This window comes from Artemia sp. Qi Xiang Cuo, chromosome 7 (genome assembly GCF_049724085.1).
Source record: "Artemia sp. Qi Xiang Cuo chromosome 7, ASM4972408v1, whole genome shotgun sequence".
Lineage (NCBI taxonomy): Eukaryota > Metazoa > Arthropoda > Branchiopoda > Anostraca > Artemiidae > Artemia > Artemia sp. Qi Xiang Cuo.
In genome coordinates, this window is record NC_142800.1 from 28,279,183 (window position 1) to 28,305,551 (window position 26,369).

The 26,369-nt window shown below is 35.7% G+C and overlaps 1 protein-coding gene across 1 annotated transcript in view; it reads right to left on the reverse strand.

Moving 5' to 3' along the window:
• Window positions 1-935: 935 nt before the first annotated feature.
• atms (RNA polymerase II-associated factor 1-like protein antimeros) overlaps window positions 936-26,369 on the reverse strand; it is a 35,859-nt gene continuing 10,425 nt past the window's right edge. Inside the window, exons 3-9 of the mRNA XM_089092160.1 lie at window positions 21,262-21,456; window positions 16,495-16,633; window positions 14,492-14,635; window positions 11,492-11,595; window positions 8,915-9,090; window positions 6,391-6,663; window positions 936-1,541 (exon numbers count right to left, since the gene is read on the reverse strand). Of these exons, the coding sequence (XP_088948286.1) occupies window positions 1,015-1,541; window positions 6,391-6,663; window positions 8,915-9,090; window positions 11,492-11,595; window positions 14,492-14,635; window positions 16,495-16,633; window positions 21,262-21,456 (1,558 nt within the window). The 3' untranslated portion in view covers window positions 936-1,014. The remainder of the gene's footprint in view (window positions 1,542-6,390; window positions 6,664-8,914; window positions 9,091-11,491; window positions 11,596-14,491; window positions 14,636-16,494; window positions 16,634-21,261; window positions 21,457-26,369) is intronic.

Consider the following 26,369-nt stretch of genomic DNA (forward strand, 5'->3'; position numbering starts at 1 on the left):
GCCATTGCGTAATGTAAACATTTCTCTTAAAGTTGTGATTGGAATTTTAGCCATCATTACTATATTTACATTCTTAACTCAGTTTCTTCAAGACCGGGATCAATTGTGCTTTCAGTGGACGAACATTGTTTACTTTGTTTGTTCATTGCCATCATCAGCATTTTAGTCCAATCGACTGGTAAATATTTCAAAGCTTTGACATAACTCAAATAAGGCGCACCAATGCTGCTCCCAAGAAATTGTGCAAAATTGTTGTGCCTCATAAGCTTAATTTAGGCTACAGGCCTTTTGTCGTAGCTGATTTTTTTAAAACTTTAGTTTGGCTTTGAAGCTATTAAGTCGGTTTTACTATCATGAAATTATTGCAAAGCGTCAAAGCACACAAAATCGTGTTTTTTTTCAAATGCTCTCGTTCCAAGTCTAGAAGGATTGCTTCGAATTCGATTTCTTCGAAATCGCCTTTCCGAGGATGCACCAATTTTACGCCAAAGCGGCGAAATAGTTTTCGTCAACTCTATACTAAAAAAGTATATAATCCCTTATTTGGTGCTCTTCGTCCGATATGTTCAGTCATTTTTTTTTTCTTAATACCTATCTGACGGAAACAATAACTTTTTTTTTTATACAAACAATAATTTTTTTAATTTGAAATTTCTTTTTTCATTATTTTGTTTTAATTTCATCATTCTTTTTCCTTTTGTGTAACTATAAGATGTTACTAGTTCCATTTTTATGCTAATTTTTACTCAAATGCTAGTTCCCTAAGAATCATCAGATCTCAGGGGGAATGCGGAGGCTAAACCTAAATTTTCTCACAACTTCCATGCATCAGGCGATATTCTTTTTAGTAGGGCCTACAAAGCACACTCTAACCACATATTTCTTTTTATATCTCCAGTTTTCTAAAAAAAAAATTCTTTGTTCAAGTATGCTCAATAACACTTATTTATTAGAATGAAAAAAAAAAATAGTTCAAATAAAATTTGAATCATAATAGATAAAAAAAAACGCATATTAATCCGATTCGCTTCCACTAGAAGCACTGCTTTTCTCGGGCGATCCAGTACGAGAACTAGCCGCACTGCCACTTCTAGATCCGCTTGGTGAACGAGTGGGAGACTTCGACGGACCTCGAGATTGGGATCTTGAACGACTGGGAGATGGTGATTTCGAAGCACCAGAAGACCGGGACCGTGAACGCGATCTCGAGGGCGATTTGCTACGTGACTTTGAACGAGATGGTGAACGTTCTTTTGTCGAACCAGCTGGAGTCGCAGAACGCGAGCGAGAACGAATGCTAGACTTTGAACGCGAGCGAGAACGAATGCTAGACTTTGAACGCGAGCGAGAACGAATGCTAGACTTTGAACGCGAGCGGGAGCGCGATCGGGAGCGTGATTTCGACTTTGAGCGCTTACTAGCAGCAGAAGCAGCACTAGAAATTGAGCGACTGCGAGATCTTGAGCGACTTGCTGACTTCGATCTGCTTCTTGATCTTGAGCTGCTACGAGACCTAGCAGATCCGGCTTCGCTTCCACTTTCTAGAAGAAAAAGAAAAGGTGAATGTCAAAAAAGCTTTGCTAGTTAGTAGAGGCGCCACTCGTGCTCTTTGATTAATTGATCAGCCATGTTCTAAATTTTTTAAACTATTTTAATTCTATTTTATCTTCATGTTTTTATATTAAGTGTTTATGTAAGCTTTCCAAAGGCAAGGCGACATTTTGAACGGAATATATAACAGCTAAATTATAACAACGAATTATAAAAACGATTGTAGAGGTCGCGGACCTGAAATTTTTGTTGGATCACGGATCCACAGCAGTTTTTTTTTACGGCTAGGGCCTAACTTTGCGCATCTGAAGAAAGCGATGCTGGGAAATTGGTTGACAGATCGATCCACTACAACTGGTTAGGGATTGAGTATCAATCACAGACTAACAAACAGAAAATTTAATACATTGTCGTTTTAATTATCATAGTATTTGTTATTTGACTCGTTTTAGTAAATTGTACAACCAGTAAGGTTAGCCACCAAAAATTGTCTGTCTCAAATGAAGGCTTCATTAACATAAGTTTTAACATCTAAAAACACTGTTTTTATGGAACACAAAACACTGTTTTGTGGAAAATTGTGACAGATAACTTTCGCTTTCTTCCTTATGAAGCACTTGCCACATTCTATTGCTTCTGACAACTTTTGGCAACATAGTAGGTTCTTAAGAATCTACTGCAACAAAATTATTTGGTATAGGAGGTTTTGAGGGGGCCAACAGTAACACTGAGGCTTACACTCCACTCCAAAGTAGAATAACCTATACTGTTTATGACTATTAGGCTATTTTCTTATAACCGAAAGAAAGCCATCAGAGAAACCTTACACTTGGAATCTCCTTGACGATATTACTTAATCACCACCTTAGGCTCTCACACTCAGAGCTAGGCTGGGGTGTGAGTACCCATCTTACTAAATATGAATCTGTGATGCATTGAGACTGCCTTAAAGAGTTCGAAAAGGAAGTATTGTTCACAAGGCTTCTTATCATTAACTGAGATTTTCAGATGCTAATTTGACTCTATGAACTATAATGCTAAGAGTCAACCAAGTACTTTGACGCCAAAACCTAAAAATTTACAGAAACTGAAGATGGTCAGCCTGACCTACGAGACTCAACTGAAACTCAGTAAAAACTTAATCTAATCTGAAAAATCCAATGCGAAATCCGGAAAAGTCCAAAATATTATTAGTATAGGGGAGCTTGGCATATACTGGGATGTTTTTTTCATGTAAAAACAAAAAAAACTCATATCAAATGGTTGACTAAAGAACTGGCTTATAAATCAAATTAAAGCCCATAATCAGAAGAATAGAATATGATTTTTTGAGATTGTTCACTTTTCAACTGAAAAAAAAAAGGTTTTATGACACAATCCATCTATTTATTATCAAGAAAAGGGTGAAAATCACTTGTATGATAAAAAATTGACTTGAAATAACTAAAATCAAGCACACTTTCTGCATAAAATAACTACCAGCTGGTGAACCTGAAATATGAATAAGTCCTGAAAGCAGGAACAGGGGGACAATTTTTTGATTACATCTTCACTGGGGTAATAAAAGATAAGAGTCCTCTCGGTCTGGCCACTTACATGTTTGAAGCCCGGCCATACACATCCCATTTACTTAGGCACTGCTCTGTTTTTTTTTTTGTTTTTTTTTCACAATACAACCAGGGTAAAATTCTCCCTCGTATACTACCTTTACAAAGTCACCTTCGTTGATGTATCTGAAGACTTCTTCATACACATCTTCCTCATCAGAAGAACCAGCTTTTAAAGAATTCCTTTGAGTAGGGGTTTTCCCATTCGGCAACTATCTCATCTACTACTTTGCTCATTTTGCTTTCTCTGTTTTTCTTTTCTTCTATTTCAAGGTGAAGTTTGATGGGGTATCAGTTAAAACTTTTGAAGTTCCTTTCTCACATCCTTGACCCCATTAGGTAATGGCGGCTTTGCCTTGGGGAATGGTCTTACTTGTTCAGACGTAACTTGATCTTGATTTTAAACAGGAGCAGATGAGCTCTAAGCTTCTTCATCGTTTACCTCAACCTCAGGGTCTTCAGGCTGACCTAGGATGTCATTTGCAGGACTAATTGGGGCAGGATTAGAAGGAGCAGGCCTGTCAGTGACAAGAGTTAAGAAAATCTTCTTTGAAGATTTCACGATTCTAGGGCCATATTCTAGTTTTCTCAAAGACCCTCATGATGATATTTGGGGTGAACAATTGAAGAAAACTTCGTCCAACAAGAGAAGCAAAGTCATATATTGTCAAGGTCTTCCCAGAATTAGACAACATCCAGTTACCAGCAGCTTTTTTGCATTGTCACTTGGAAGTACACCCTAACATCTAACAGCTAGAGTTTGGTGCTGCAGTGAGCGGGAATGGTTGGTAAATAGTGTGATGCCTGAATCTTGCAAACTGTACAACTTTTAAGTAAACGTGAGACTTTTGGTTGTCAAAGGTTAGAAGCTTGGGGCTCTCTGGAGATGCATGTGAATATAACTTAAAATGATAAATATATTTCGAAAATAAATCTTGGTTGATCCAACCTGAGGCGAGGCTTCACCTGTTGAATTATCTGGAGCATCAGTTAGTATGTGATGCTGGAAATTTATCCTTGGAAATATAAAATAAGGTGGTAAATACTCACCGCTTGTAGAAAAAGCCCAACCATGGTCACAAGGACAGCTCTCTCTGAGGATGTCACCTTGCCCACTATCTTCTGACCCCTCTTCCCAAACACCTTAGGTGGAACGTGAACTGCGTTCACGGAAGTTTTGTCTCATTTGTATATGTCACTTGCAATCAAGGGAAGATTTTCTAGAGCTGACTTCAGATTTGAGAAGAACTGTTCAATTTTGACTTTGTTAAAGCTTGTGGGTTCAGGCTCGCGTAGTGACAGTTGTGAATTTAGAGCTCGAAAGTGCGGCAGCCAGTCTATCCCTCTTTGGCATTGCTCCAGCTCTGAGGGATTGTCTTGTTGATTGCTAGATCAGAGTAGTTGATGCAGTCAAATTTGCATGCACTGGCAATTGCAGGAGTAGTTGGGGTCGCGGTTGCAAGTTATTAGAGTCACAATCACAAGTATTTACAGTTGCAAGTAGTCACAAATGCACATACTTAAAGGCAGTCACAGTTTGAAAAAGTCGCAATAGTAGTGGAACTAGTTGTGTGAGTAGTAATTGTAGTAGCCCTTCAAAGGCTGCTTTCAGCTGTCCCTCAGATATTGCTCGTATGTCCTTTTGACAACCTGCATGCACAGAGTGCATTTTGATTTTGTTCATCATACACTGTAACATCCCCTAATAATTTCACATTAATGCCTTTTTCACATTAACCACCCAACATGCCCTGAATGTTTCAACTTAGTAGATTTATCTGTTTTTAAGATGTCATAATGCACCCTTATGACATACTTGGATGGACATAATGTCTTTTGATTTAGTTTAACATCCCCAATAACATGCTCCAAAAATTCCAACGTACCCCCCTGGGATATTGCACACAAAGCATTTTGAAAATCTGTATATGCATTGTACCTTTTGATATAGTTTTATTCCCCCTCTAGTTTCCCTGAAAGTTGAAACCTAATACCTTATTCGTTTCCAGAGACATTATATCTATGCTTCTTTGACAACCTGTATGTAATCAAACCCTTTTGAAGAAAAAAAGATTACCCTCGATTTTGTAGATGGGTCTAATCCGGTACACACTGGGACATGTCCCAGTGTGTACCATTTTATCCTGTCCCACTATATACCAGATGAAACCCATCTGCAAAGTCGAGCGTTATTTTTTTCTTCTGAATATTTACCACCAGATGGCCACATAACCTGACGAGATAATTTGGCTGTCGTTTGGTACCACAAACACTAAATAGTACTGAACTAAAAAAGAATAACCAAAGAAAACCTAAAGGCAAAACATATATCTTTTTTTTTGGGGGGGGGGGGGGTATTTCCCAAACTTTGATGTAGGTTTACTAAAAAAATGAAAATTTAAATATACCAAAAAAATTGGTCTGGATGGTTGAACATCAAACTAGCTATGATAGGTGACGTTTACGGATCTTTCGGAGAATGCTAGATGGCAAAAAGGCGGCCTCGCCCACTATGTACCGTGTCCCAATCCATACCACTCTCCCCTACTTTTCCAGAGTCGATATACACGAAACACATTCTCGGAACCAAAGAAATGATCATCTCTGCAAATAGGAACTTGAAACTTATGGCCTTTGGGCACAACCCCATCGACAACATAAACGTAATTTAAGCAAAAAACGTAGTTTAACAAGGAGAAAACATCAGTTAGGAACTTCAGCTTAATACGGTGAAGAAATCTTCTTTAATAGTGAGTTCAAGCATGTCTTATCCGGCTTACCGGCTGAAAACTACCTCCCCCAATATAATCTGTAAAAGATAACACAAATACTTTTCCGATCACTTGCTAACTAAAAGGCTATGGACAATTAGGAGAAAAACAACATTAGTCACGTTTACTCCAGTCTAAACATAGCTTACTTATAAGTCCCTTGGGGTGTGCCATATTTTACAATTACCTTCCCTCCCTCCCTATTCCCTGCATATAATTTCATAAGCTTTTTTGATTTGTGTTATTGACATTTGACATCACTTATCCTACATTTTCTGGGGTCAGTAAGTGTAACTTATCTGGCAACCAACCCAAACCGTTTCAAATAATAGTCCTCTCAACTTCTGACTTCATTTATGTCTCGTGAAATGTTAAGGATAAGTAATCGAACTTGTCGGATAAGTAATCTTAGGATGGTCGAACGCTTTATAAGTAAATATGACAATTGACCTGGAGTTTACCTTTCTTTTCTTCTTCTTCGTCTTCTTCCTCTTCTTCTTCACTAGTCGAACTTTCTTCTTCATAGTTACCAGGCGGCTCCAAGTTCCTCTCTCTGATTCGTAAAAGCTTGTCCTCTTTACGCGTAGACGGACGATGTTTGACAAGCAAACGTGTATTACTTACGGGCGGTGCTCCAGCCTTTGGTCGACGTTTTGTTAAGCGAACCCTTGTTTCTAATTCATTGTAGTAAACTCCATTATCACGGAATAGGAAAAAGTAGTTTTCTTCGTATCCTAAAAATAAAGCACAGAATAGTTGATAGTACATCTAGTAATGCAAGACATTCAGTGATGAAGTTTTGTGATAAAAATTAAGTGAGGTTATAACAGGAACACTTCAGAATCCAACTTCTTAGTAGAAGTGATAGAACAATAATTTAATACGAATCAAAAGAAATGCATCAGCATCGCACAAAAGCTAAGATTGCCGACGTAAGCTGCTAAACAATAATATTACTACTAGTCTACTACTACTAACAACAATATAGGCTAGTGGAAATATCTAGACATTATATTTTGAAATCAGAAGAAAACAAGGAATGTATTGATATGGCAATAGTCAGGATAAACACAACAGAATAGGATAGCCCAATTAGCCTTTCTACTAAGATGTTTCTGTAGGTGAGTCAATTAAGTAATAATTTGAAGTATTTAATCTTGAATAATTTTAACAAAATCCATCTTAATTCACAGTTTAGATTAATCGTATTATTTGTCTTTTGCTACAACAATCAGGAAAGTTACAGATTCTAGACCTACATGAAGATATCTTTTTCGCTCATTTTTCAAACACGTTCCTTTTTTCAAACTTGGTGCCCACTAAGCATAACACTACATAACTGTGCATAAAACTACATGACTGCATATAGAGGTCTTTTTCATTAAACTTGAGTTCCCGGGTTTTCTAATTTTTCTAAGACGTATATCGTAATATAACTTTCTACATAAATAATTTAAAAATCAGATCGCATTTTAATGTCCTTGGTACCTTAATGATTAGAAGGAAAAGCTGTCAATCTTGGGCCGTGGTGGCACGTCGAAGTATTTTTACACCCAAACAACTATTTAGGACTACACATCTCACCAAAAATCAGAACTAACTAGGTAATAGCAACCGGAAAAAATTGGGAAGAAATATCTGGAAAGACTTTAAGAAGAAACATCAAAAGAATAGTTTTGATTGACCTGAGTCAGAATTGAATTTCAAAATGAGCTAAAAGGCACGGTGGCAAAATTTAAAGCTCCTGGTCGTTACCTTATAGTTAAGTGGGAACATTGTATAGTTATCAATAGAGTATCGAACTCTGTAAATAGACAAAGGTGGTACTGTGAATAGTTTTTGAAGCAGTAATTTGAATGAAAAAAACTAAAAACGGTAAAATGAAATCCCAAAACAAAAAATAAAATTCTATAACAGAAAAATGAAATCCCTTGGGAGAATGCTGTAAAAAGTGTGACATGAAGCTCTTCTTAAAATATTTTAGCAAATATCGTTTAAATAGAGATTCTAAGTAAATAGACCAATTGATTTTCATTCTTCTTGATCCTTCTATGGCATACAGGAATATATGCTCGTTCAGCCTTGACCCCCCATGAAATCTTGTTATTCGCCCATTTTTTCCCGTATTTTCCGTTTATTTCGTCAATTTTCGTTAGGTTTTGGCGAACTTGTCCCCCTTGATAAATGTCTGCACCATTTTTTGTAAAAATATTTCTCTAAAAATAAAATTCAACGTCTAATTTCAAGGAATTAAAGAGGTAGGAGTTGAACAGATAAAGTTAACCGTTATTCTACTTTTGTGAGTTTAAAATTTTGAATTTTTCAAACTGAATTTTTCGACAAAAGTCGGACAAACATTTCGGGGGGGGGGGGTTCAAATCCGCTAGCTCCCCCTGGATACGGCCTTGCTCATGGCTACTTCACTAATACTAAAACAAATCGAACAACCAAATAGAAACTTATACTAGTTGAAAAAACAAGCGTGAAGCGACGGAAAATTACTAATTTGAAAATGGCGAGAAAAAAATAAAGGATAAAGGAGAAACAAGAGGGCTACTTGCATTAAAGAGATAACCAACAACATAACGACTAGAACTTATATTGAATATAATTCAATAGATTACAAATCACTATCACAGATTATCTATTAGGTTTAACCAGATATCTCACTCCTAGCAAAATACACGGGCCGTCGTGATCCTCAATTACATTGGCTATCTAACAAAACTCGTCCGCCTGTGCAATCTCGCGCTATGTCATTGGATGTGCTAACGCTCCGCCCACGCTTGGATTGGATAACGCCATTGCGCGCAATGTCATTGGATACCGTCAACCTTTAGGGAGCAAATTATCTTATCGGGTGGCTTTGGAGGTTTGCAATAATGTTGGAGTGAGATATCTGATGGGGCCTAATAGATAATCTGTGTCATTATAAATAATATTAGTCAAATTAGCGTAGAGAAAGAACAAAAACCTTGACCGTACCTTTGGATGCTTTGCTTTTAACATTCCAATGATACTGTCGAGTCATTACGTATTCATACTCTTCGTCATCTTTATAGTCAACTCCTTCCAAAAGATCATTGCGACGTTTCTCCATCGTTTCCTCAGTTGGAAGGAAATAGGCAACGAACTGTTCTCCTGTTTCGTCCATCACGCCTCTAATAATAAACATAAAAAAGAAATGTATGCACAATTAAAATAACCAAGTAGTACATAATTGAATGCTAGGCACTATACTCCCGTTCTAAGCGTGACAGACGTGCCTCAAGAAACCCGTAGTACTGGCAACAAGCATTTTCAGGCAGAAACTGACCAAACACAGGGATAGTAAATTTATAGCCACAAATGGGAGGGGCTCACAAGACTCTACTAACGTGTTTTCTGATGCCAAAGGAGTTCGGCCATTAACTTAATCTTTTTCCCCAGAGTGACTGTACCGAACCTAGGTGACGTCATGGCATCATGCAGAATTACCTTCAAAATGGTGCTTCATTCTTTACAGCGATCAATATTCGCAATATTTTCAGCCTCAAAGCAGTTGGACATTCCGACAAAATGAATGTAGGGAAAGCGAGAAACCTTATTATACAGGCCTACAGCGTGACGAGTCGCAGGGACCAAGTGAAGCTCGGATTCCTGCGATCACTTCCCAGGAAAATACAAATCCTATACAGGTTATGATCCGAAGGATGAAAAAAGAAGTAACTGAATTCACACCAGAATTTCGTAATTCAATTGAAATTGCTGATTTACCACCCCATAACTTAGAACTAAAGAATAACACAATTATGCTAATGCGTAGTTTAGATATTCAGAAGGTTGATGTAATAGAACACACCTGGTATGTTACTGAATTATGTAACAGCGTAATTAAAGCAAAAATAATTATAAGGGAAAAGGCTGAAAACGAAGTTCACATTAATCTGTGGTTAGAAGACAAGCGACAGCAAGAATCCCATATATACAACACTGCCACTTGTCGATTGCCAGAGCCCGAGCGAAGCTCGGTCTTCTGATACTATAAATATATTTATAACTTTAATAAATCCAAGGTTATTAGGACCATCAGGAATGAATATCAGTATATATTAAACTGACAATCTATATTCATTTGCTGTTTTCAGCAATTATAATAAAATTATTTAGAAATTGATAAGGATCTAACTTCCGTGATTTTTACCGAAGATGGGGACCTAAGGCCGGATTGATGATGATGATAATATTACATTTTGAAAAGCTCCGCATAATTCTTGCCTGGGCCGGAAAGGATGGTTTTCACAAGTAACGATACGCTCTTATGATACAGAATAGATGATTTACACATACATCACACATTAAACACAAGAAAAAGTCTTGGGCTTTTCCTAGCTGGATATAGTAAAGAACGAACCCCAGGGAGTCAGGAGAGTCACTCAAACATGACATCATACCCACAACAACATCATCTTGTATGCAAAGATGCAACTTTTTGTCAAAAACTGTATTTTATTTTTAGCATTACATTTTGTTAATTACAAAGGGCACTAACTACAACAGTTTCTTTTAAAATGACAGGTCTCTCTCTCTCTCTGACATTCCAGTGTCCTGCTAGCAGTGGAGAAAAAAAGGGGAAAGAGGACAGGTTAATGCTACCCATGGAAAAAGGCGATTTTCCTTGTTGTTCAAGGCAGAGGACTCGGATTTTTGCCATGGCGATTTCAATGGTGTACTTTTTGTTTCGATCCAACGCTATTTTTTAGGGGTTTCAGGCTATTTGTCGAAATCCCCATAAATTTGTTTTCAAAATAACATTTTCAAACAGTTCATGGTAACGAACTGTTCATTGGCAAACATAAATTATTCCGTGTATGAGGGGGGCTACCCCCTCCTCAATACCCCGCTCTTTACTTTCAAGTTCGACCTTTTGCCTCAATTCTTTAAAAACGATTCCTGAAACACAAGGGTCATGTAATTAGAATCAGGATCTTTTTTAAAAGTTCTTAAAAAACTTTAGCGTGAAGAGAGGGGTATTGACGATAGGGCAGCCTCCTTCATACACGGAATAATTTCTATTCATTTTAAGTTTTAATGTTGCTCCTTACTTTCAGTAGAAACAAACTTCTTATTTTATTTAATACTATTAAGACTAATCGAGATAATAGTTACCATTTTCGAAACAGCTACACATGGCAATTTTTTCTCACTAGCCAGTTTTTTCTTAACGTGTTTTTTAATTTTTGTTTACTATAGGTAGGTGGTTTGTTCTTTACTAGAAACCTGATACAAGTTATTTACTTCCGAGTCCCTCATATGTTATTTGCTACAGGGCCAAAAATCAACAAATCCAAAATGTATTGCACTAACGGGAAACCTGACTCGCAGTTTTTTGAATTTGAATCAATCAATCCATTCCAATAGTTTTGGTATTTAGAGATGTCGTTCTGCGCATAATTAAAATACGGCACCAGTATTTTACTTTGTTATTTATTTGGCAGGGATAAATTAAAGCTAGTAGTCCTATGAGATTAAATGCAACTACAAAATTGATACTAAAGCAAAAAAAACAGTGAAAAAACTGACCTGATCATGGCTTGAGACATTTCTTCCATCTGATGAGGAGCAGACATGTTTGCTGGTGCTGGATCAGCATCAAAAATAACCTGAGCACATGGATATTTCCAAAGCTAATATAAAAGAAAACGCATTGTTAGTCAGTTAAATGCATAATTATCAAGGTTCTTTTCAATCGAAAAAAGAAGAAAGACATGACAACATCCCATATGTCAATAGGCATAATCTACTCCAGATTGATAAACAAATATTAGGCCGGAAGCAGTTTTACGTGAGGGACAGAGGGCGCACTTGCCCCGGGCGCAGATATTTTAGGGGCACAAAATTTCAAACAAATAATCTAATGGTCAGATCATTTTTTTAAATTTTATTAATAGAGTAGGAAATGCAGCTAATAAATGGAAATAATTAATATATTATTGATTAGTTAATAAAATAAATTAAAAAGTTTAAATAATAAATTATAACTAATAAAAAAATAAATTATTAGCTAGTGAATAAATTGAAAACAATTTTGTTAATTTCTTTTTTTTTGTTAAAATTTGACCTGAAAATTTCGTGGGAGACAGGGGGGGGGGTGCTAATCAAGATTTTGCCCTGGGCCCAAGGGAGGCCAGAACCGCCCGTTTTATCAAACCATAAGAGCCTTTCCAAGCTCGTCAAAGAGCTAAGAATTTACCGTTCAGTTATTATTTCTATCGACAAGCTTCTTTCTGTTTTAACCAGAGAAATGTTGAACTTGACCAAAGTGTCATCAAAGTCCACATCAAAGCGCTCTCCTATTCACAATAGGAGCAGTAATCGAATTCCTTTTGCAAGCGATTGTATTAGTGATGTTCTGTAAGTGGTCTTTGCATTGAAGATGTTATTTGATAAAATTACATTCATGCCTGAGAACAGTGATGAGTGTGAAAAAAAAAGAAGAAAGGCTTCACATTGTTGTCATTCAACAGTCGAAGTTCGTATTAAAATCTAAGTTCAGTTTGTAAACCGAAAAAAGAACAGAAACATTACTGCTTACGAAATATGAGAATTCGTTGTGGAAACTAATATTTGCGCCAAAATAAATAATCTGGATATTGCAAATTGACCCTCTTTGAGCCTTACTTTCCCTGATTTTTAGTCAAATCATATGGCAAACCTTCTGACGGAACGGGGGATACGGGAAACGGAACGAGGAAATATACTCCTCAGTTCTGTACGCTCTAACATCCACTATAGTCACACAATTTTCCCCTCCAAAAACTTTTACAGATGCAACAACTTCTAATTTAATAATGCTTGCCATAAGATTTAGCAGTTAGTCCGGACTACGAAGCAAACCAACAAGGTAATACTTATGAAGACACTTTTTAGACAGATGGATTTTGACGCAGGTCCGTTCCCGTGTATTATGCAGGGCTCCCGTGGCGCTATGAAAGTTAAGACATTTTTACATACAACAATTTCTCATGGCAGATAACTGAATTAATCAGACGTGGAGATGAGAAAACCATCCTCGCATTTCTTCTCTTTTAAAAAATAAGACTAAGATGAAAATATTTTTCTTTATCTAACCCTTATTCTTTTACCAAACAATATATTTGAACAAGTATGCCCTACAATACACGTAGACACTTGTTTGTGTGTGGTTTATTTGGAATTTTTCACAAGTCCTCTGCTATTGGCAGAACTTAGCGGACTTTCTTGAAAAGGCTAAATAAAGTTGCAAAATTTTCCAACAACAGAGAAGTCAACAAAATTATGCAAGGAAAATGGTTTATTAACTTTGTGGAGAGCTTTATTACTTTATTGACGCTATTACTTAATTAATTAATTACTAATGAAGTAATTACTTAATTACTTTATTGGGAGCTTCTCAAAAATAATTTTTCGCATCAAACGCAATTCTTGCAACTTTTCACAGGACTATTTTCGAAAAATATTATTCAGACTAAACATAATTTATTTTTGCCACAGAATCTGAATACACAAAGACTGATAGGTATTATCTATTAAAATTTTGAAGCTACTGCCTCTGCATGCGCCACTCGAAGGTAAGTTACTAAGATCCTCCCCCACTGTAGGGGCAATAAACATGCACGAAAACGTTCTTGTATGCACCACTCGGCTCATTTTTTTTTTAATATCAATACTGTAACGATAATCGGATAATCAGGAAAATATCCTGTACAAAGATTTTCAAAACAGTTAACAAAGCCGAACCGGCACAAAATTAAAAAATTACATCCTAATTCCAATCTAGTGCAAGAAAAGTGAAAACACTCAGATTTTTGGCATTATCTTCTGTCGTTGAAGGACATTGACTATATGACTTAATTTAATATTTTGTTCGGTGCACTGACTTAAATTTCCCTTTTGAGAAAGAGCGCTATTAGTTAACCTCTGTAATTTCATCAGCACGACTATGTAATCATGGCACTTCAATTTGTTTTAACACAAAACTAAAGCAAACGAGTACCTTAGAAGGAAATACATCTATCCAACTTACTATTCATGAGCAGATATACAATCCAAAGCTTCTTCATCATTTACCACTACACACTTGTCAAATTGGAGGAATTGTCAGAGTAATTTTCTGGCGGATGGGCGGGGCTTACGAGACACACAAAGAGTAAATTTTTAGTTGAAATTTCTATTACCCTAAATAGCCCTTTAGGGACAATTTTGCTGGGTAACAATTTTCATGTAAATATGTGTGTCGGTAAATATCCGTGATTTTATGGGAATCGGATCACTGTTGTCACGTGGATCAAAGCATATTGCACGGCCAACATTTTTCAGATTTTCTATATGGGGTCTTTTTGACCGATCTTACGCGGTAAAACTTTCGAGTGAAAAATACAACAACCGGTTTGCTGAATTCGTAAAATCGTAAAAAGGTTGGATAGAATTTTTTAATGTCAAAATTTAGGATTGCTTTTCCCCCTCTTTATCAATATGTTATTGCAGTAGTGGACCTAGTAGAGTAGGAATTTAACTGGAACCAAGGAGAAGAAAAGAGGATACCTCATAGTCTGGAAGAGCTGGAAGGATTTCAACAGGATACACGCCAGCTTTATTATGGTGTCTTTCTATAGGGACCTTGGCATCTTCAAAAGTTTTTTCAATTGCTTTAATTTGACTTTCTTTATCTGAATACAGAAGATCCTCCTAAAAAGAAAGAGCAACTTGAAGGAGCCCTTAATCACAGTAGTTACAGTACTAAACATCGACAAAGACCACACTGCCTTTCCATCATAAAAACAACAACAAGGAATTTACCTAAGATAGTAGAATAGTTTAAACCTCAAGAATATTTTGGCTCTCTATCTCAGCCAGCTAGGTATATAAATAAAATAGAACTTACAATAAAATGGAATCTTTAAAACTAAAATTGAAAAATTAAAAGAGTCCTAGAATCCTTACTTCAACCATGACTGAAGATGAAACCGTAAGAAACGAGGCAATACATTCAGGTACAAATTAACAACTTGGTTTTAATGCTAACTTTGCCCTTTTAGGAGTTAACCCAAGAGATCTTTTTGTAACTAGTTCATCAATATTGGCAATTGGTTTTCAATCTAATTTGTTAAGCCATTTTTAATTAAACTTATATATAGAGCATTGATTGAATACTCCCCTAAATACCTATTTAAAGAAATGTTATTATCTTGTAAACATGGCTCTATACATTAATGGCTCCATCTCTTCTCTTCTAATAACTCTATACATAAGTATATACATAAGTTTTAATTAAAATTATGTATAGAGCATTGAGTGAATACTTCCCTAAATCCCTATTTAAAGAAATGTTATTATCTTGTAAACATGGCTCTATACATTAATGGCTCTATCTCTTCTCTTCTAATAACTCTATACACAAGTTTTAATTAAAACTATGTATAGAGCATTAAGTGAGTACTCTCCCAAACCCCTATTTAAAGAAATGTTATTATTTTGCTTAAGTTTAATTTCGATTGCCTCACTTACAATTTATTCAATTCCCAAATCATTGCTAATGAGGGAAGCGTTTTCAAAAAGTATTTCATGGCTGGGATTTTCAAAAATATGGTTGCTATAAAAAAGAATTATGAACGCTATGTGATTTTAATGCCCTGATTAAGTCATTTTTATGCTGTTGCAGGCATTTTTCTAAGTTTCAATGGGTTCTATCCACATAGTTATTGCTGCAGTTACATGGTATTTTGTAAACCCCTCTTTGGAGAGTAACTGGGGTTTTATCTTTACCAGAGTTTAGGAGATATTAGACTCTGTGTAGACTACTAGTATTTTAAAAATCACGAATCTCCTAAACTCTGGTAAAGATGAAACCCCAGTTACTCTCCACAATAATTATGTGGGTAGAACTCACTAAAACTTAGAAAACGCCTGCAACAGCATAAAAATTATATAACCAAAGCATTAAATTCAAGTAGTTTTCTAATTCTTTTGATCCTGATCTACACAGCCATATTTTTGGAAACTCCAGCCATGAAATACTTTTTGAAAACACTTCCCTAATTAGCAATGATTTGGAAAACTCTCTGGCAACACCGCCTTTAGGGTCCAGAACTTTAGTTTTCCGACTTGTTAATATACCTTCTCTTCTAGTTCCAGCTTTAAGGATTTATCTAGATCAAATATAAAACGTATGTAATTCAGGATTAAGATCAAGCTTTTCTCTTTGTTATCGGGAAGCCGCAACTATGTCGATCGATCGCTAGTATTCAACCCTTCGTGTCATTCTATTTTTTTCCTTTTTAGTAAACTTGAACGTTAATATGTATCTGATAGTGTTGTTTATATCTGATACACATCTAATATATTCGTTTAAAATTACAAATGTGCTGTCTTTGCCCTGACTCATGCTTATTCAGAATAACTAGCTCTATGATCGACCCAGAAAAGCAATTCCTTGTGAATGAGAATGCATTTCGAAAATGAATACAGAGAGAGAAGAGCAGCTAATCTTAGTTACTAAAGAGAAACAAATAAATATTGATTCACTTATAAAGCATAATTGTACTTACTTTGAGCGATTTTTTGACATTGTATCCCACTTTTGCTTCAGCCTTTTCAATTGCTGTTGTTGGCTGGAAACGTGTCGCTTCTGTTGAGATATATTCGGTTCTTCGGAGCCAAGATACTGTTTTTCTATGCTGAGCAGACCTAATGATTTTTCTTTCGTAAATAAAGCACAAAAAATACAAAAACAAAAAACAAACTATGACCATTATTTACTTGGCTCTTATTCTCGGTTCCGCTAATTTTTAATTTCGCTAATTTTGAATCTCTTGATTTCTACTTAATTTTTAACTAAAGATTTAGCAATCACAATGTATGCAGTTCTATTGATCAATTTTTATGCAGTTCTATTGATTAATTTTTAACTAAAGATTTAGCAATCACAATGTATGCAGTTCTATTGATTAATTTTTAACTAAAGATTTAGCAATCACAATGTATGCAGTTCTATTGATCTATCAATTCTTCAGCAATTATTTCTTCTTTTTTTTTACTTTCCCATGGCACATCTCTGGGAAAAATCAGTAAGTTCTCTAGACGTGTTGCCATGTTTTAACATACTTCCTTGTTAAGAGATTCCCAGTCAAGAAAAAAAATATTTAGGTTCGACCCCCCCCCCCCCGAAATGTTTGTCGGACTCGTAAAATCGTAGCAAAAATGAATATAAACAAATTTTGTATGTGTTTTTTAAAGTCTTTTTTGTAACCCCCCTCCCCTGAAATTTTTCTTGTATCCCCCCTCCCCCCAAAAAAAGAAATCCTTTTTTACCCTCCCCCCCCCAAAAAAAAAAAATAATAATAAAAAATCCTGGATACGGCCCAGTGTGAAACGCTAATATTATACAGATTATTGGGACAGTTTTCTAATACAAATTTGTCAACCATTTATCAAATTCAATGCCTTTGAATTTATAAAAACTCGCTTCTTCTTGTCCAGGAATAATATTTAATACAGTTTGGTTCGCTCTTCTATTGTTCTTTGCTGCTATTAGTTACAGTAGCCTACTGTTTAGAAATTTAGTAGCCTAGTGAAAAACTTTAAATATAACATGTTCATAAGAAAGGTGTCAAGACCGATTGTAGTACTTTTTGAGTCACCACCTTTATAAGCAAACTGCTGACGATCATTACACTTATCAGACTAAATGGGGCTGTAGATATAGTTTTAAGGACAGATCTGGTTGGTTTTGGAAAACAGGGAGATGCTGATGAGTCTTTGATTCAGTACATAGAAAATCCTTTGTGTAAGATCTATCCTCGCGGTATACTAAATATGGACATTAAAGTAACTAGGGCTCAGTAAGACATTAAAATTGCTACGGTTGAGGTAGGAAGTGAGTTAAGAAGATGGTCTGCTGTGGAGTCAGCAGTGAAGTGTTTTATCAATGAATATACCGACTACTCTGGAAGTTAATACTCAGCTAGACTTATTTTATGCTTATTTGGATGTCATGAGCCAAAACGTTGGCGAAATAAACATCTTTCAACGTTCAGGGTGTAAAATTATCTTTTAAAATTAACCCCACGAAGACCAAGCCCCTTCAATTTGGAATAAATGGGGATGAAAAGATGATGTTAGGTAACGAGAAAATTTACTAAATAGATAGGTGGCACTGAAGTTAGATAAGGAAGGATGCACTAAAGATATAAAATTTAAGATGCCCAATTTAGTACATTCTTACCGGTTGAAAAATCATAGTTGAACAGGAAGAAAAGTCTTAGAACTAATTTAGAATGGCCAATTTAGTGCATTTTTACCGGTTGAAAAAATTATAGCTGAACCATGAAGACACTAATTAATACCATAAAAAAATTGATACCATCAAGGCACTAGATGGTATTAACAGCAGTAAATTATCGCTCTAGAACATGAAACCTTCAAAAAGTCTAGAAAGAAATGTAAGATGCTTTCTAGGAGAATTATTAAAGGATAGTTTAGTGTACTTCATTGAACAACTGTGTATCAAAGTTGTACAAAAATGGCATTCAACCCCAGTGATTATAATGAAATAAGGATTGAAAGGTTTAGGTTATTGAAGGATAGGTTGCTCAAAATCATACTTTTTTTTTTAATCCATACGAGGCTGAGCAAAAAGCTTGACGACTTCAAGCGGGGTGGAAGAGGGGATAAGAAAAATCTAAATTAGCAGAAACTTCACGGAAGAGTTCATTTGGTTTCCAAAAAACGTGCCTTAAATTGTATATGCCAAAACTCCCTCATTAGGGTATAAAAACCTGTTTATAGCAAGTAATAATGTTTTTCTAAAATATTTTCCAGGTTTCTTGTTTCTTAGATATTAAATCTACATTTTATGGAGGCTATCATATAAATAAAGAATGTTTACAATTTTTCTAGGGGTTGTATATCATACTTGCATAGAATACTGAAAACATTCCATTGAGAAATTATAGTTATATAACAGCAGCCTTAGGAAACTTGGCTCTACGATGAGTAGCCAATAGTGGTATACAGAAACGCTTGCCTTCGTTTGATTTCCAGGCATTTTTACTCGGAAATTTAAACGCCGAAACATTTTAAAATATGAATTTGATTAGGTTTCTTGTTTCTTATATATTAAATCTACACTTTACAGAGACTATCATCTACATAAAGGATGTTTACAATTTTTCTAGGGGTTGTATATCATACTTGCATAAAATACTGAAAACATTCCATTGCGAAATTATAGTTATATAACAGCAGCCTTAGGAAACTTGGCTCTACGATGAGTAGCCCATAGTGGTATAGAGAAACGCTTGCCTTCGTTTAATTTCCATGCATTTTTACTCCTAAGTTTAAACGCCAAAACATTTTAAAATATGAATTTGATTAGGTTTCTTGTTTCTTATATATTAAATCTACACTTTACAGAGACTATCATCTACATAAAGGATGTTTACAATTTTTCTAGGGGTTGTATATCATACTTGCATAAAATACCGAAAACATTCCATTGCGAAATTATAGTTATATAACAGCAGCCTTAGGAAACTTGGCTCTACGATGAGTAGCCAATAGTGAAATAGAGAAACGCTTGCCTTCGTTTAATTTCCATGCATTTTTACTCGTAAGTTTAAACGCCAAAACATTTTAAAATATGAATTTGATTAGGTTTCTTGTTTCTTATATATTAAATCTACACTTTACCAATAGTGGTATAGAGAAACGCTTGCCTTCGTTTAATTTCCATGCATTTTTACTCGTAAGTTTAAACGCCAAAACATTTTAAAATATGAATTTGATTAGGTTTCTTGTTTCTTATATATTAAATCTACACTTTACAGAGACTATAATCTACATAAAGGATGTTTACAATTTTTCTAGGGGTTGTATATCATACTTGCATAGAATACTGAAAACATTCCATTGCGAAATTATAGTTATATAACAGCAGCCTTAGGAAACTTGGCTCTACGATGAGTAGCCAATAGTGGTATAGAGAAACGCTTGCCTTCGTTTAATTTCCATGCATTTTTACTCGTAAGTTTAAACGCCAAAACATTTTAAAATATGAATTTGATTAGGTTTCTTGTTTCTTATATATTAAATCTACACTTTACAGAGACTATAATCTACATAAAGGATGTTTAAAATTTTTCTAGGGGTTGTATATCATACTTGCATAGAATACTGAAAACATTCCATTGCGAAATTATAGTTATATAACAGCAGCCTTAGGAAACTTGGCTCTACGATGAGTAGCCAATAGTGGTATACAGAAACGCTTGCCTTCGTTTGATTTCCAGGCATTTTTACTCGTAAATTTAAACGCTGAAACATTTTAAAATATGAAATTGATTAGGTTTCTTGTTTCTTATATATTAAATCTACACTTTACAGAGACTATCATCTACATAAAGGATGTTTACAATTTTTCTAGGGGTTGTATATCATACTTGCATAAAATACTGAAAACATTCCATTGCGAAATTATAGTTATATAACAGCAGCCTTAGGAAACTTGGCTCTACGATGAGTAGCCAATAGTGGTATAGAGAAACGCTTGCCTTCGTTTAATTTCCATGCATTTTTACTCCTAAGTTTAAACGCCAAAACATTTTAAAATATGAATTTGATTAGGTTTCTTGTTTCTTATATATTAAATCTACACTTTACAGAGACTATCATCTACATAAAGGATGTTTACAATTTTTCTAGGGGTTGTATATCATACTTGCATAAAATACTGAAAACATTCCATTGCGAAATTATAGTTATATAACAGCGGTCTTATGAAACTTGGTTCTACGATAAGTAGCCAATAGTGGTACAGAGAAACGCTTGCCTTCGTTTAATTTCCATGCTATTTTTACTCGTAAGTTAAAACGCCAAAACATTTTAAAATATGAATTTGATTAGGTTTCTTGTAGACTATGCACACAGGGTATTTTAAATTTTCTTAAAAATTTTAGATTCTATTTGTATCATAATGTTACAAAAAATATTGCAGATATATCATTTTAAAATTAAAGTCAAGAAAAAGATATTCAAACAATTGCTTTGAGCTTCTTTAGAACTGTTGTCACAGCTGAGGATAAGATTCTTAGATTTTGGCACGATTCTAATCCCTATATCATTTTTCCTCACACATTCACGTAAGTACTTACGTTGCATAACGTGATTATATTGCATTGATTGCTTCCCTTTTATTTTTTGTCTTAATTGCTTAGTACTGTACTCATAATGTTGCGTAAAAAAAAAAAAAAAAAGAAATCGAAAATAAAACTAATGTATTCAAATCCGATCCATCAAAAACTAAAACTGAAAAATACCTTTTTGAATCTTGTGGAGTGTGAATATTGTCTTCCTCAAATAACCTTTCATCAGCCGGATCCAATTTTGCATTTGTATCTGTTACTATGTTAGGATTATTAGTAACCAAGTCAATGGCCACGCCCAGATCATGTTCTGCTAGTACATCATATTTGTAGCTCCTTTCTAGGCTTGTTTGTTTATATTTGATAAATCTAGGGAAGAGAAATGGAATTATACTAATATTACTGGTGAGACGAAATTATTTTTTTTTTCTTCCTTTGGCAATACTGATTCCACCTCATGGTTCTGATTTCAATTCCGAGAAAACTAAAACCCACTCCATTCTTGATGTGATTTATTGATAAAATTACACATATGAATACATTTGCAACCGCCAAGTCCCCTCCTCGTAACCAACTGGTATACAACTACGTTTGTGCAACTCCCCGTTAATAAACTGAAATCATGCAGCCTCTTAATTATAAATTTCCCTGCCGCACTCCACTTTCCACCACGTGCTTCTTAATAATGGTATTTAATTTCACTGGATATGTAATAACCATTATTGGTGTTTCTTTATATCTGAAGCATACTCAAAACAAAACTTCTTACTTAAACAATTACAGCTGCTTTTGCGCCACTCTAGTTTAGCTTGTTTGTGTGGAGTTCTCAACTGTTTTTGATGGTGCATTTTTTCAAAGAATTGGCCTCCCTAGCTTTGCTAAGTGCAATCTTAATGACTTTTACCCATCAAAAAGAATGTTTATGAATACTTATTTCATTTCAACCGACTACAGCACCATCTAATTTTGATTTATATAGATGGTGTTGCTACACTCTAGTTTAGTTTGTTTGTGTGGAGTTCTCATCTGTTTTTGATGGTGCATTCTTTCAAAGAATTGGCCTCCCTAGCTTTACTAAGTGCAATCATAATGACTTTTACCTATCAAAAAGAATGTTTAAGAAGACTTAATTCATTTCAACTGATTATAACGCCATTTACATTTGTCAGTCTGTGGCTTTTTGGATTACTCAAACGGCCACCAGAGGACTCCCTGATTGTGGTGCTTAAAAAAAAGCGTAGACGGCGTGGAAAGAGAGGCGGGCGGCGAAACAGACAGACGGCCATACCCGTTCATGTTTCTGAGGAACGTCTTTCTGACCGGAGGGCGGCTGTATGTGAACCAAGGACTCTTGTGAAAATAAGATGTTTACAAAGGTACGAAATTCCTCCCACTCTTTCTCCATCACAGCTGCAGTCGATCTTACCGTGTTCCTCTGATGAACTTCCCCCGCTATTACGTCCTGAACAGTTATCAGCGCAGGCGAAGCTTCCGAATTTCATTCTGTGTAATGCCCGATCCTTAACAAATAAGGTTGACGAGATGGAGATACTACCGAGAGAAGTGAGTGTTCCTATTGCCGCAGTTACCGAATGCTGGGATATCACTGATAAAATGGGTAGAATAAAAGGCTACACTAGCTATTTCAACACTCGCCGTGATAGAGGCTTGAGTAGAAAATGTGGTGGCGTTGGTATCTATATTCGTAATGACATTTCATCTAAGCTGTTAAATACACCAACTGATTCGTGTCACGAAGTTGTCTGGGTAGAGTGCAAGCCATCCAAACTATCAAAAAAGTTCTCAAGTTTGATAATTGCATCTGTGTATTACCCAGAGAGTGCAAAAAATAGGAAAAAGCTTATCAGCTACTTACAGACCTATATCGATAAACTTCGTCGTGCCCATGCCTATCCTGGCTTCATAATAGCTGGCGATTTTAACCAGACGAACAGACAATGGGTATCTATTGTCCTTGATCTGAAGCAGGTAGTTACCATTGCTACGCACCAGAGTGGCAGTACTCTAGACCTAATTTTTACAAACATGAGTGACAATTATTACTCCCCTCGGTCGTTAGGTCCTCTCCAGAGTTCAGATCATTATGTAATTATCTGGCAAGCCAAAAATAACCAACCGAAGCCAAAAAGAACCAAAGTGACTATCTGTCCGCTTAACTCTCAATCAGTATGCGATTTTGGTCTGGGGATTGGCACTTACTGCTTCGACGACCTGTGTTCTATAGTAAACCTGAATAGCAAAGTACAGCAGTTGAACTCTCTTCTGTTAGAGATGTTTCAAAAGTTTTTTCCCACTAAAGTTGCAGTGGTAAGTGAGTCCGATAAGCCATGGATCACAAGCGATCTCAAACAAATGATCAAGATGAGGTGCAAGCTGCACAGTTCCGGACAAATAGCCACGGCGGCAAAACTTAGAAATCGAATCGTGGCCGTCAATCGTTTCAAGCGAAGAAATTATGTTCGGGAAAAGGTAGTACCCCTTCTCCAAAGTAGCAGTCGGAAGTGGCATTCCACAGTGAAACAGATGACTGGCAAGTCAGTTAACAGTGAGCTAAAAATACCCAAGCCTGACGGATCTCAAATGAGCGCTTCAGACGTAAACGAGTTCTTTGCTGGCATTTGTACCACCTAGCCCTCAATTACAGAGGCCAAACTGGTTGATCTCTTAGTCGATTGTGAAACTGACGAAATAAAACAGTTTACCGAATTTGCTGTTTATAAAGAACTTAAAAAACTAAAACCGAATTGCTCTTCCTACCCTGGTGAGTTGGAAACCTTTCCCGATGCTTGGAAGTGAGCCTATGTTCGCGTAATACCCAAAGTTAAAGGACCTAAGACATGTGATCAGTTAAGACCTATTTCGATCACACCGAACTTTGCTAAAGTTGCAGAATCTTTCATATATCGTGAACTTCTCACAGACAATTCACCGTCACTTGACCCCTTCCAGTATGGTTGCTTGAAGGGATGCAGCACGTCTGTTTATTTAGTACGGCTTTATCGCCTAGTAGTTGAATGGTTAGAGTTTGGAAGCTCGTTTGTAGATTTACTTCTGGTAGACTACCGAAAAGCATTTGATTTGATTAAGCACCCTCTTGCCACCCAGAATCTCAAGTCAATGGGTGCCCGTAAGTACATCCTCCAATTAGTAGTTGATTTCTTACGTCACAGGTATCAAAAAGTGTACGCCCTTTTTCCCGGTGATATTGAATCGGAATGGGTGGAAATTACATGTGGCGCCCCACAAGGTACCAAATTAGCAGCTCTTCTTTTCCTGGCTGTTATCAACTATGTATTTTCTGACTTTGACGATCGTTTTAAATTCGTCGATGATTTGTCTGCGCTTCTTAAATACCACGTAAAGGATTCGCAAGCTGTAGCCCAGTTCGACCCAAATTTTTTCGATCAGTTTAAATCACAGTGTACTACGAACAGTCTTCAAATTAATGAGAATAAATCAAAGGTTTTGAGGTTCAACCCACTTAAACGCGATTTTACCTACCCCGCGAATTTGTTCCCTTCTGCTTCGTGTGCGACTATCTTGGGCGTCACCTTTAGTGTGGACTGTTCGTTCTCTATTCATGTACAAGAGCTGGTTAAGAAGGGACATTATGCTATGCGGACACTGGTGGCGATACGCCGCCTAGGTTTTCCAGTGTATCAGCTGAAAACAGCGTACCTCACTTTTATTCGACCCATCCTTGAATATGCGTGTCCCGTCTGGGGCCCACACAAGTTCATCACATAGATTATTTAAGTGATGATTTGGAGGGGATCCAGAAACGAGCTGTAAAGATCATTCTTTGCGAATAATATGTAGATTACAGCTCCGCTCTGAAGTCACTTGAAATACCAACCCTTCATGATCGCCTTTTTCAGCTTATGATTCATTTTGGCCAGTTTCTATTGTCTGGTCATACTCTTAGGACAATTTTACCATCTAAAATGCCTCTCCGCGCAAATACCAGAAGCAAAAGAAAACTTATGTGCGTTTTATGCGTCACACACAGACTTAGTAACTCCTTTTTTCCTTTGTTTACAAGTGCTTTTAATAAAATGTAGAGAAGTGTTTTCATGTAAAAAACAGCGCCTTTTAGTGCATTTTTTTAATGTGTCTATGACATTTGTTTTCATTAAAATGATTCTGATTCTGACAATAATTCTTGCCTTAGGAACGAAATCCTAAATTATTTTCTTCTTTCTAAGAAAAGAACTAGCCATGTAGTGGGATTTTTTTTTCTTTTTTTAGGAAGAGGACATTGATAAAAATGTTAAGACTTTAACAATAAGAAACATAAATGACTTTCATGTGTCTTGATAATTTTCCGACTGATTTGGAAGAATGAGATTGAAATGGAAAACGAATATTAAATATAAACAGGGAGATTTAAAAGGTACAATGTGTTACAGAAATCTTGATAAGAATTGAAAAAAGCGACGTTCAACAAAACTCTTGACATTTATTTTAAGAAATCACCCAAAAGCACTTAACCATGTGGTTATATATACTTATTAATAAATCAACGTTTTAAAATACAGTTTTATGTACATATGGTTTACTTTCCTCTAAATTTGAACAATTCAACATTCAAACAAGCATACATATATACCGGTATATTCATGTGCACAAAAGAATTCTGGCTATCCACCATCCTGTAGTATATGACTTATCAGCAGCATTAACATTTTTTTACTAATTAGTGCACTAAGAATTATTAAAAAATAGCCAACCAATAGCAGGCAGGCAGAATAGCAGCAATAAAGGCGGCTATATCATATATTTCTACATAACGAAAAATATGGTTAAAGTCACTCGAAATGTCTTAATAACGTCGATGTATGTTTTCCTGACGTATCCTAGGACATACTTACAATAAAGATTTTAGGTGACTTAGATTGAGGTTTTAAGAAAACAGAAAAAGAATAGAATTGAGCAGCTAGAATAAGTGTTACCCCCCCCCCCCTCATCTTTGTCTTTTTGACCCATGTTCTTATTGTGGCAAATCATGGTACAAGATTAAAAGTCTGAATGGTGATTCCAATAAGAAAGACTGAAATATATAAAATCAATTTTCTACAAGGAATGACCTGAAATATCCTAAATATGATATTAAACAATCAGAAACCTAAAAAAGAACAGAAATTAAATTTCTTTAAAACAATTTTTTTCAAGTGAAAGTAAAGAGTAAAATCAAAACTGAAAAACAAACAGAAATTAACCTGTATAACCAGTATATGCGGGAAGCTGTTTTCCCCCATCAG